The 12266-nt window shown below is 43.0% G+C and overlaps 1 protein-coding gene across 1 annotated transcript in view; it reads right to left on the reverse strand.

The window, feature by feature from the left end:
- Nucleotides 1-12266, reverse strand: part of pds5b (PDS5 cohesin associated factor B) — a 52048-nt gene that overhangs the window by 14967 nt on the left and 24815 nt on the right. Inside the window, exons 10-20 of the mRNA XM_079507707.1 lie at nt 12161-12255; nt 11898-12043; nt 11325-11476; nt 9866-9979; nt 8001-8082; nt 7574-7622; nt 7013-7152; nt 5931-6046; nt 4641-4746; nt 3942-4102; nt 2979-3105 (exon numbers count right to left, since the gene is read on the reverse strand). Coding sequence (XP_079363833.1) covers nt 2979-3105; nt 3942-4102; nt 4641-4746; nt 5931-6046; nt 7013-7152; nt 7574-7622; nt 8001-8082; nt 9866-9979; nt 11325-11476; nt 11898-12043; nt 12161-12255 — 1288 coding nt within the window. The remainder of the gene's footprint in view (nt 1-2978; nt 3106-3941; nt 4103-4640; nt 4747-5930; nt 6047-7012; nt 7153-7573; nt 7623-8000; nt 8083-9865; nt 9980-11324; nt 11477-11897; nt 12044-12160; nt 12256-12266) is intronic.

The following is a 12266-nucleotide window of genomic DNA, read 5'->3' on the forward strand; positions in this document are numbered from 1 at the left end:
GGACCGGAAGGACGATGGCCCCCAGAGCAGCAACATGATCAGTAGTGTAAGCCTAGGGAACGGAAGGACGATGGCCCCCAGAGCAGCAACATGATCAGTAGTGTAAGCCTAGGGAACGGAAGGACGATGGCCCCCAGAGCAGCAACATGATCAGTAGTGTAAGCCTAGGGACCGGAAGGACGATGGCCCCCAGAGCAGCAACATGATCAGTAGTGTAAGCCTAGGGACCGGAAGGACGATGGCCCCCAGAGCAGCAACATGATCAGTAGTGTAAGCCTAGGGACCGGAAGGACGATGGCCCCCAGAGCAGCAACATGATCAGTAGTGTAAGCCTAGGGAACGGAAGGACGATGGCCCCCAGAGCAGCAACATGATCAGTAGTGTAAGCCTAGGGAACGGAAGGACGATGGCCCCCAGAGCAGCAACATGATCAGTAGTGTAAGCCTAGGGACCGGAAGGACGATGGCCCCCAGAGCAGCAACATGATCAGTAGTGTAAGCCTAGGGAACGGAAGGACGATGGCCCCCAGAGCAGCAACATGATCAGTAGTGTAAGCCTAGGGAACGGAAGGACAATGGCCCCCAGAGCAGCAACATGATCAGTAGTGTAAGCCTAGGGAACGGAAGGACGATGGCCCCCAGAGCAGCAACATGATCAGTAGTGTAAGCCTAGGGAACGGAAGGACGATGGCCCCCAGAGCAGCAACATGATCAGTAGTGTAAGCCTAGGGACCGGAAGGACGATGGCCCCCAGAGCAGCAACATGATCAGTAGTGTAAGCCTAGGGAACAGAAGGACGATGGCCCCCAGAGCAGCAACATGATCAGTAGTGTAAGCCTAGGGAACAGAAGGACGATGGCCCCCAGAGCAGCAACATGATCAGTAGTGTAAGCCTAGGGAACGGAAGGACGATGGCCCCCAGAGCAGCAACATGATCAGTAGTGTAAGCCTAGGGACCGGAAGGACGATGGCCCCCAGAGCAGCAACATGATCAGTAGTGTAAGCCTAGGGAACGGAAGGACGATGGCCCCCAGAGCAGTGATGTAGTCAGGATCAGTAGTGTAAGCCTAGGGAACGGAAGGACGATGGCCCCCAGAGCAGCAACATGATCAGCGTGGCTCGGATTAATGTTTTAATAATAATAATGGATTTTATTTGTATTGCACTTTTCATTCACAGGGAATCCCAGAGTGCTACATGGTTAAAAACATATAATCAATCATAGAAGGTTAAAAACAGGGTTATCAAAAAAACAAATGCAAAACGACAATTCAACACGAAACAGGAACGTTTTCAATAGTCTGCGGCACTCTCAAGTCCATGGGGAGGCTGCTCCATAGGCGCGGTGCTGCCGAGCCAAAAGGCCCCCCATGGTGCGCAGATTGGTGTCAGGAACCTGGAGCAGAAATGTGTTTGCATAGGCTAATAGGCTATAAACATGGCATTTTATGCCATTCTGAGCATAAATACCACTAATAACCCTGTGCGCGTGCACGTGTACCGTAGATTATCATGTAGGCTGTTTCTAGTACAATGAGAAGCCTATGGATGCTAGCCGCGGAAGCTAACAAAGGCTAAAAAATTAAATAAAAAGGTAAATAAATATTTTTAATGGCTAAGATCACCTTAATAACTTTCCACAAGAGATCTCGAGGAAAGCACGGAATGTGTTAAAAGTGTATTCATATTATGTTCAATGCTAAATTGTTAATCACAATTCAACGTCAACATTAATCTGTAATCGTGCACAGCCTGCTCATTGTCAACTATGACTGGGGTACATACTAATGGAACTGCAACTAAAGCAGTGGTGAACCCATTAATACAATAAAACAAAAATGAATTTAGTAAATTGAATAATCGTCTGGTTAGTATCATTTCTTTTCAGGACCCATAGCAATCGGTGTGACAATATATTATAATCAAATAAATACGATTCTGCATTGGAATTTTACATTTAAAAGAAGATTGGATTCTTTAAATTATGTAACTGGGAACCATCATTTTGCAATATTTGGTTATTTAATTAATTAAATTATTTGGAATTTGAGTAGTCCTAACTTCGGTATTCCCTGTGTGTTCTGAATTGGCTGAATCTTGAATGAATGGCCTATTCAGCATGCTTTGCTTGTGCTGTATCGTCTAATGAGGTACAAAAACATGGCAAGCGCAGGGTACCTTTCATCAATTTTCTGCATGATTTACCACCCTCAATCTGTTCCTGCTGTTAGCTACCATCAGGCAGGCGACACCGCGGTATCAAATGCCCAACGACCAGACCAAGGGACAGTTTCCCCAGCCAGGCTATCAGGCCGCTGAACATGGAACTGTGCCCTGGCGCCATATGAGCGTTACATACTCCCATTACAATGTAGGGTGGCGTTTATGCCGTGCAACTTCAACGTCTATACAAAAACATGTGGCCCTTGTTCGGGGGAGGCAAGCCGGGCAGGTATGGTGATAATTATGGTGCTTGTTGCGTGGGAGGAGTAGCACAAAGGCTCTACAACACATCCTCCCTGTGGGGGATCCTCACTGGCAGGCGAGTCAATGATACATCAGCAGTGACATTGACAACACACAGAAATGTGTGTGCGGACTGCGGAGGAAATAATTGACATCAAGGCAAATAGTCGCATAAGAGTGCAAAGAGAACACTGTAGTGCTTCAAAGAGCTAAACATCAAAACTAGAAATAACAAAAACATGACGTGAACAAGTAACCAACATACAGTAGTCTTCCATCTGTACCTAAAATAAAATCTAAATCTGGAACCGTGTCATCTTTTAAAAGAACACATTAGACGGTCATAAATTATGCATGTTGTGAACAAAGCAGTTGTTTAAAGGCTTTAACCACTTAAGCCATTGTTGTACAATACATAGCAAACATAGCTGCTCTACAAGCACCTTAGAAAAGCTACTTACAAAAAGAAATGTGTCCTTGTGGTTTATTGTGGGTCCACACAGTGGAGCTCACCTCAAAGATCTGAGCGAAGTGTGTGTCTCTGCTGTTGGTGAACATGGCGTGGATGCAGTGGATGGCGTACTTGGCCTGGCGAGGAGGGCCGCGCTTCGCTTTGGCCTGCAGTACCGGCAGCAGAACACTAGATGGGGAAGGTGAGACAAGATCAATAGGAGAAAGAGGTACATCTACTGGAGGGCAGGTGCAGGAGCCAAAAAAACAGTCACACTAACTTTGTAAAGATGCAAGTCAAGGCTTTATGAGGAAATCACGTGATTGCCAAAAAACAGCTGCCTTCCACTCCCATATTAATGCACTTTATCTTGGCTTCTGTGTCGCTCCTTTTCCGTGTCGACGAGCATGGTATTTTCAACAGACCCTAACCAAGAACGGATGGTCTTGCTGACAAAAAAAAGAAAGGTTTTTCGCCGAAGCACAGAGAAAACCTGCGTGTTTATCACTGATTAGGCGGTTGGCCGTACTGCATATAAATATTCAGTTACTAATTGAAAGGTAAGGAAAAACCTCCAAAAAAAAATCTCCAGCAGGGGCTGAATTATTTATTTATTTACTCTGCAGTAAATGAGTTAACCAATTTAGGAATGAGGTCGATTAAAAAAAAAGTCTTCTAAATCCTAACAGTTTCTGAAAAAACTATGTTTCTATATCAGTGGTGCTCAACCTTTTTCATGTCAAGGACCCCCAGAATTATCTGTATTTGGCCACGGACCCCCATCTCAAAATATGTTGTTTCAGGGACTCCCCAGAAGCAAAGATTTGAGAAAAATGTTCGCTCTGAAAGTACATATTTTCAAAGATTTGTGCCAAGATTTTTCAAAAATAGCAGACATTTCCTATTTTTCCAATAGCTAAAGTATAAAGTTAAAACACCAAAAGAGGATTCCCATCCTGAACGGGTTAATGGGTCCTTCACAAGAAAAGGTTTGAGAGCCAGTGGAGTGGACAGACTGGACGTACGATTTGATGTGAGGGAAGCTCTCCTCCATCTTGCTGCCGGTGTTCTTGAAGATCTGCAGCGCCGCCTCGGCCACCTTCTCGTCGTCCATCTTCAGACAGCCCAGCAGGGACTCGAACGTCTCCGCGGAGTGGAACGACACCGGGTGGGTGAACGACAACACCTGACAAACATAACAGCACAAACGCCATTTAGGGGTTGCAACAGTTAAAGCTGCACTATGTATCTTTCCTCGTATGCCTCCGATTTGAACCCGGTTTCCTGTGCACGTGCTGATTTTGGTTTTTAAATAATTTAGCTAATAGAGCGAGCCTGTCTGCTTGCTCAGGGGATAAATCTAATCTTGACCATCAGGTCAAAATGTGTGTCAGACCCTGTGTCTAGGTGAAACATGACCTTTGACCCGATCTAAATGTCTCAATAGAAGAGCAGGGAGACAACATACAACCATTGCATAGCGTTCCCTGATTTTGCTTAGCATGCTGCTTCGAAGAATTAAGGAAACACTTCACCACTTTAACGTATCTTCATATAATTGGTCCTCACTAATGATCATGATAAAATAAATACAAAATAAATATTTTAACTGTATTCCATTTGTTGCCATAAATGGTTACACATTTACTTATAACGTAAGTGTTCCTGAATGAACCCCATTTGTGATGTATTAAATGGGCTGTGTTTGTGTGGGGCTGTGTTACCTTGAGTAGCTCCAGTCCTGCTCTGATGGCCTCGTCAGTTGGAACACCTTCCTCTTCATCATCAGCTGTACCTTCTATTGATTTATTCACCTGCTTTATAAGGGCACTGGTGGACACACACACACACACACACACACACACACACACACACACACACACACACACACACACACACACACACACACACACACACACACACACACACACACACACACACACACACACACACACACACACACACACACACACACACACACACACACACACACACACACACACACACACACACACACACACACACACACACACACACACACACACACACACACACACACACACACAAAATGGAGCCATCAAAAAACATCTAGCGCTCATAATAAAATAATAAAACAGAACATGGCATTGATCACTCCTTCAATCATCCTTTCACAAAACTGCCAAGGTAGGATTAAACAAACGGCCTCTCTGACTGATGTATGGATGTATTTATGGAGTTTATGTATATGGGATGTTGTGTTCAGGGCTCGAGATTAACGGCGTCCCGACGTCCCAGGGCCTATAAAATATCTATTTGGGACGTAAATGTATCTCATTCGGGCCGGTTTCGGGACGAGAGGAGTTTTTGCATTGAAAATGCGCATTCCGTGTGCAACGATGAGTAGCATGAGACTAGTCACTAGGAGCGCTCATCTAAGGCTCTGGGGGCGCTGCCTGCCTGCAGTGCTGTCAGTGAGACAAGAACACGAACACACCACCATTCACCCCAAAATAATCAAGAAGCCGCTTGTATCGCTTTTGCCCCGTGCATGGGACATTTAGATTAAAAAACTATGGGTTTGGAAGCGTTGATAAAAGCATGGTTTTGTGCTATAGCGGAGGGAAACCACGAAAACCCGGCGAAAAATAGTCCGATGGTTTGTTATGATCAGAAGAACCAGCGGCCATGACAATGCAAAACGATCACAGCCTGCACAGCGCATTGAAGCCCAAACAAGTCCCCCGTTCACTTGCATTGAGCTCATTCCCCCCGAAGCCCTACAGACTAGACCGGAAGTATGATTTCCGGTTTCGTCATCATAACGCGACGGCCTCGTCACCAGGTTCGCGACACATCCGCTATTTCTTTTTAATTATTTTAAAACGGTGAATTAAACGCATTAAATAAATAGCGGGTTTCACGTATTAAGCAGAGTCGATTGTTGGATTAAACAATTTAAAGCCCTGAAAGTGTTAAGACACGTACAGATAAGAAACACAGAAACAACAAAGTAAGACCAAAACAACCCATACCTGATGGACTCTGTGTCGATGTGGACCGGGGCGATTCTCTCCAACAGGAACTTCACCATCTCCAGGAAGGGGTTAGTGGGCTGCTTGGGACTCCCTAGTTTCTTAGTAATGTCTCGCTGAGGACAAACACACACAAACACGGAATCATTACGCCCATTTGTTATCCATATAAGTCATACACTGTAGTGTAGACTCGTGGAATAAAGCTGAAAATGTAATGAAGATGTTTAGGTATCATTCTAATGCCCCTATTCTGGGTGTGTACATCGGCTGTTTCGCCAAAGTGATTCAGTGTTTAGTGGAAAAAAGTTCCAATCAATAAGTTATTTTTAACCACTCTTGTTTTTAAACAATTACATGTTAAATTAAATGACTTAACCTCCAATTTATTAAAGTCAATATTTTAGACAAATTATTAAAGTCAGCATTTTAAATGAAACACTTCAAATTAACCATTTAAATGGAATAGATACGTTTCAAATCAAGTAACCATTTAAGCACTTGGAATAAAGAAAGATAAATAGCTGAACCTTGAGCTGGTAGATCAGCTCTTTTCTAAATAGGCATTTTAAACCTTTAACATATGGTGAACCATGAATTGTCCACATTCTTAGTAGTCTTTTAAATTCTTAAATGTAAATGATTAACAGTTTTTATCTTTGTCTTATTCTTTTGTAATTTATACTTAAACACAATAAAGTGAATTAATTCCCAAAACACTGTCAAGTGTGAACACAGAACCCAACACATACAATGAATGTGTTCTACAATGTGTTCCTTAAACCAACTTAAATGGTAGTCAAACCATGAACACATTAAAGCAGTATTCCAAACATTCAAGTAAATAAACATTTCAACAGACCATTGTTTGAATGGTTTTTTTATAGTCTTCAGGTGCTCCTAATGAGCAGCGGCCATATTGTGTTGCACTCTGGGAAGTGTAGTTTTTTGAGATGCCAAGCAAGAACTCCACTACTGAGTTTTGACTCAACACCTACAGAGCTCGGGGGGACCCGGGTCAACAGAGTAATACAGGGTTCAAGTGGTTCATGGTTTAAGCGAACCCTTCAGACTGCACTCACCACACACACTTCGGCCTGTTTACAGGAGCAGGACGGGCTGACCAGGGTCTCCAGCTGGTCTCGGATCCTCTCGTCGTCATCCAGCACCTGGGCCAGCTTCTTCACAAAGTCCTGGGCCTTGCCTGGGTCTGGAAGGTTCCCTGCGCACACAGATACACACACACACACACACACACACACACAATGACACATTTTTTTGGTGAGACAGCAGTCATTCGGGTAGAAACAATACATATTTACAATGTTAGGGCATTAAGTAGGGCATTAACACTAACCATTAATGCTTCATCAATACTTCAGCCTACTAGTGTCACACAAGAGTGGCTATGGTAGCTAGGTATTTATCAATTTTAAAAGTGAACGTGGTTATGTCTTTCTGTGGGTTTTATAAATACTAAACCAAGTATTAACAAGAGCTTGTGGCTAAATAATAACTATATTGACTGGATATAAAGTACAATGTTGCCAACCTACATTTACAGCAACGGTATACTATTTTAGATTTGATGGCAAACTACAGTTAAGAGACAAAGTATGTGCGTGTGAGTGTGTGTCACTTACTTGTGATCACCATCACCTTGGCGAACACAGCTTTGCTGGCTGTTTCCGACTAGACATGATGTTGAACACAGACAAAAGCGCAAGAAAGAATTTAAGAACATAGTATAGTGATAGTGATAGTATTCAGTCACCTTCCCCTTTTCACATTCTGTTGTTTTCTAGACTTAATCGAAACATACAAAAAATCTTGTGTACAAATTGATGAGAAAAAATAAACTATTAATAGTATATTTCAAGTCTATTTCTTTAGTCCAAATCTATAAACTTAGAATAAAACCCAAGCCAGGACTTTCAGACCGTGTGTGTGTGTGTGTGCGTGCGTGCGTGCGTGCGTGCGTAATTATCCTGAACAGTTAATTGAAGGGAAACTTGACATGGGTAATGAGTAACCCACTGATCATATATGCATGCAGAGTAGTGCTGTTACCTTGGGCTGTTTGACAAGGTCCAGCAGGTCTTTGACATGATGTCTCAACATGTTCTGACATTTCCACATCTCATTCAGAGCCCTAAGAGAGAGAGAGAGAGAGAGAGAGAGAGAGAGAGAGAGAGAGAGAGAGAGAGAGAGAGAGAGAGAGAGAGAGAGAGAGAGAGAGAGAGAGAGAGAGAGAGAGAGAGAGAGAGAGAGAGCGAGAGAGAGAAAAAACACATTGTGTGTATCCCTGCACTGTTTACACCAAATTATCTCTTTACATAGAAATACTTTGGCCATTATGAACTACCTTTAAGTACATTTGAATAAATTGCTGCTGTTTCTCCCAAAGGTTTTATACCAAGTGAATGCAAAACATTGAAACATTGCCGTTACGTTAACCGTTTCAAAGGCTTATACCATGCTAACCTTTCCTATATGGATGTATTACTATTTTTTTTATATAGTTTCATAAGATAGTCCTGCCTCTACGTTGCAATACAACATGGTTCTGTTTGCACATGTCTTTATTCCCATGTAATTGTACATGCATTGTTTTGTTTGTTATGTTCCACATTTGCTTTGGCAATGTAAATGCATGTTTTCTCAGGCCAATAATGAAGCTCCTTTGAATAGAATTGAGAGAGAAGAGGTAAAGAGTGGAAAGATAATGGAGAGATAAGAGAGTGTAGATAAAAATAGCCGGGGAGCCACAGGCCCAAAAGCTCAAGGAATAGAGATTAACCTGTGATGTCATGACATGCTTTTTATTTGTGTTTTTTTCTATTCACTTGGTCATTAAGGTCCACAGAATGAGAGGTCTGCTCTGCCGGAAACATGGCGAAATTTCTTTTGTATACCACACCATAGATAACCAATATAAGGCAAAATGTCATCATGCTTTAAGCATGTGACATATCAAACTAGGGGGTTTCATGATTCTGAATCCATTCCAAGCATTAGTTTTGCACGAAAAACACTCCTTGGCCTAAATTCTGCCATATCCACATATCCACACAAAACTAATGCTTGGAATGGATTCAGAATCATGAAAACCCTCTAGTTTGATATGTCACATGCTACTTAAAGCATGATGAAATTTGGACATTTTTGCCTTATATCTTGGTTGTCTATGGTGTGGTATACAAAAATGGCCATAACTTTTTTTTCGCAGTGTTTCCGGCAGAGCAGACCTCTCATTCTGTGGACCTTAATGACCAAATTAATAGAAAAAACACAAATAAAAAGTATGTCATGACATCACAGGTCCTCTCAAATTGTGGGTGACTGGCTCCCCGGCTAAAAGGGAGAAGTGAGAAAGCGTGTAGGTGTGTGTCAGAGCCTAGGGAGCAGGGTGAGTGTGGGAGTAGAAACAACACTGCATGCATACGCATTTGATTGGTCAGGGGCATGAAATCATGGTTTCAGGTTCCAGCTGGTTCAGTTAGTAACCACTTAAACCCCAGCATCTGTAGTGTGGGTAAAGCTCACAGAAAATGGCAGATCGACTTTCGATCAGCTATGTTCAGCGAAGGCTTTCCCCACAATAACAGAAAATATAGAATATGGTATTGGTAAGTACAAACTTTTGTGTATGTTCACATGACCTGATGAAGATCAAATAGATCGAAACGTTGTCGGAATTCTCAATAAAGAACGTCTTTCTTGTACCTGTGGTGTGCAGGCTCCATCCAATATCTACTGAAGTTTCTTTAGCCCAGCACCCAGCCTGTCGATGTGCGTATTCTACATCCGCTCATGGCAATCATGTGTGGTTAAGATACAAGGGTTTTCAACACCATGTTTATTGAGCAATGATTTCTTCTAATGTGATTATGCAAAAGAGAGTGCGCGCGTGTGTGTGTGTGTGTGTGTCTTACTTGACAGCATTGGGGTCCAGCGTAGCGTACAGGTAATATAGACACTTCATCCTCTCCGAGGTCTCCAGGTTGTGAGGAACCATGAACTGAGCAAAGATACGCTCCACCAGCAGTCTGCATGGAATAAAGCTAAATGAAATATCACCACTGAAAAATGTTTCTGTGACCAAGTCCTGTTATGTGATTTGTGAAACAGTGTGAAAGGTGTCCCCCACACTAGTGCTGTTTCTTAAACAGTTCCTGCTGTTCTACATACGGCCACAGACTGAGGCTTTAACCTTTGCTTTATGAAAAGTATGAAATATCCAAGACTGATTTGATGTAAAATGCTTCTGAATAAATTGCCTGTTTGACCACTTCAAATGCTTAAAATGATAACCAAAAACAGCCCATCTGCAAGCGGCATCTATGCCACATTGAGAGCTTGTAGATCGGCTATTTTCATTGCGTAACATACTTTGGCTTCTATGGATTCCAAAATACCATTAATCCATGAGTCTGTGTGCACACACACAGGTTTGCATTACTATACTGGTGAGGACATCAACATTTTAAGACAATGATTTAATGAAGATGTTGCTGTGTAAGCACAGCTGGCCAATGTTCTCTCTGCTGTGCTTTCACGCCCACTTGCTGTAGTTGAGACCTATGTGTCTCATTGGCTGTAGTGACAACCTATCGTCCTGATTGGCTGCCTCGTCTCTAGGCAACCACACACCTTTTGCCACTAGCCGACCTCTCAGCCATGGGATAAAAGGCAGTAGCTGGTAATTAATTGATGTCATCAATTCTTGTTTCAACCATAAAACATCCATGTCTCTTTTGAGGACCAAAATCTACTATACGTGTACTTGTGGGGAAATGTGGCTCACGACTTCTTTAATACTCTCTCTCCGCGTCCATGACATGGCCTCTTTCGCTCTCCCCTGTTCTCTCTATCAGTCTGTCTGTCATCTGTAACCTCATCAACCTGCCTCGTCTCACATTGCAGTTCAATCATTTGATCTTGTTACAATACACAGATACTGTAATCAGGCTATGACGCTCTTCAGCAGGACTCAAACTAGGAGTGAGAACAGCCAATGTCATGCTGTTGTAACATGCAATAAACTATACTTTGGTATAACTCCAATAATAAGTACAGTGTTCCTCAAGCAACGTGCAGATATAATTAAATACCAAGAGGGTACAAGAATATTGAACCCACGCACACACTCTCCATCTCTTCCCCTGCATGTATACTTTCTCTTCACTCGCTCTCAATTTGCTGTCACGGTCCTCACAAGTATAGTAATACAAACACACACATTGTGTGTACATGGAACAAAGCTAAATCAAATCTCATGACTGAAAGGTTCATGGTGACGTTTAGGTATTATCATTCTAAACCTTATATTATGTTGCTGATCCACATCAGTGGAAGGAATCACAGATTTGAGGCATTCAACTTTAACCTTACCTGTCGTCGATGGAGTTCTGGTAGTAGATGTGGAGCAGCTTGTCTTTGATCCAGGAGATCTGTTTGGACGCCTCCCTGCCTCCTTCCCCCTGCAGGGAGTACTTCCTGTAGATGGACGCCAGGCCCATCATGGCCTCCTTACGCACACGCCACTAGACCCATGGAACAAACGGTGTACATTTTTTCAGAATATTTTTTATTTAGACTTAGTCCAATTTAGTCTTCTGAAAAACCCTAGTCAAACCCTAGTCAACAAAATGAACACTGGGAACAAAGCAAAGTGAACCTCTTTACGCACAGTCGCACACGCCACTAGACCCATGGAACAAAGCAAAATTAAACTTTTTGTCAGGCCATCAAGTCCTAATTTGTGATTTGTGAAACAGCATGGAAGGTTTCCCCCGACCTGTGTCTATTTCCTAAACAATTGGCTATATTGGCTATTGCCTATATGTTCTTGCTGTTCTACAGTCAACCAGTTGAAGAAAACACAGATTGAGCCACACACACACACACACACACACACACAGGGTCCTCTTTTTGACACACACAGCACGCACACACTCAACTCACCCTCTTGTCCAGGGTCCTCTCTTTGACAAAGTTGAGCAGGGCATCGTTCACCAGCGCCAGGTCCTTCTTGGCGGCCGTTACTATGGATACGATGACGTCATGGCGGATGGCCTCCTCCGGGTCATGTGACCTGACCTTCAGGAATTCTGTGGGAGAAACATGAGCTTGTGTAGATCTGCTATACTTTTCGGCTTCAGACTTGCAGAATGCAGAAAAAACGAAACAAACTCGTCTGTGTGTGTGCTAGTAAATCAATGCTATACCCGTTAGGTCTTTAGCCAGGTCTGGGTGGTTCATTAGACAGTGGCTGGCAAACTTGACACACTCCAGTCTGATGGGGACGTGGATGTCATTGAACCTGTTGGAACA

This window comes from Electrona antarctica (genome assembly GCF_951216825.1).
Source record: "Electrona antarctica genome assembly, chromosome: 8".
NCBI classification, from domain to species: domain Eukaryota; kingdom Metazoa; phylum Chordata; class Actinopteri; order Myctophiformes; family Myctophidae; genus Electrona; species Electrona antarctica.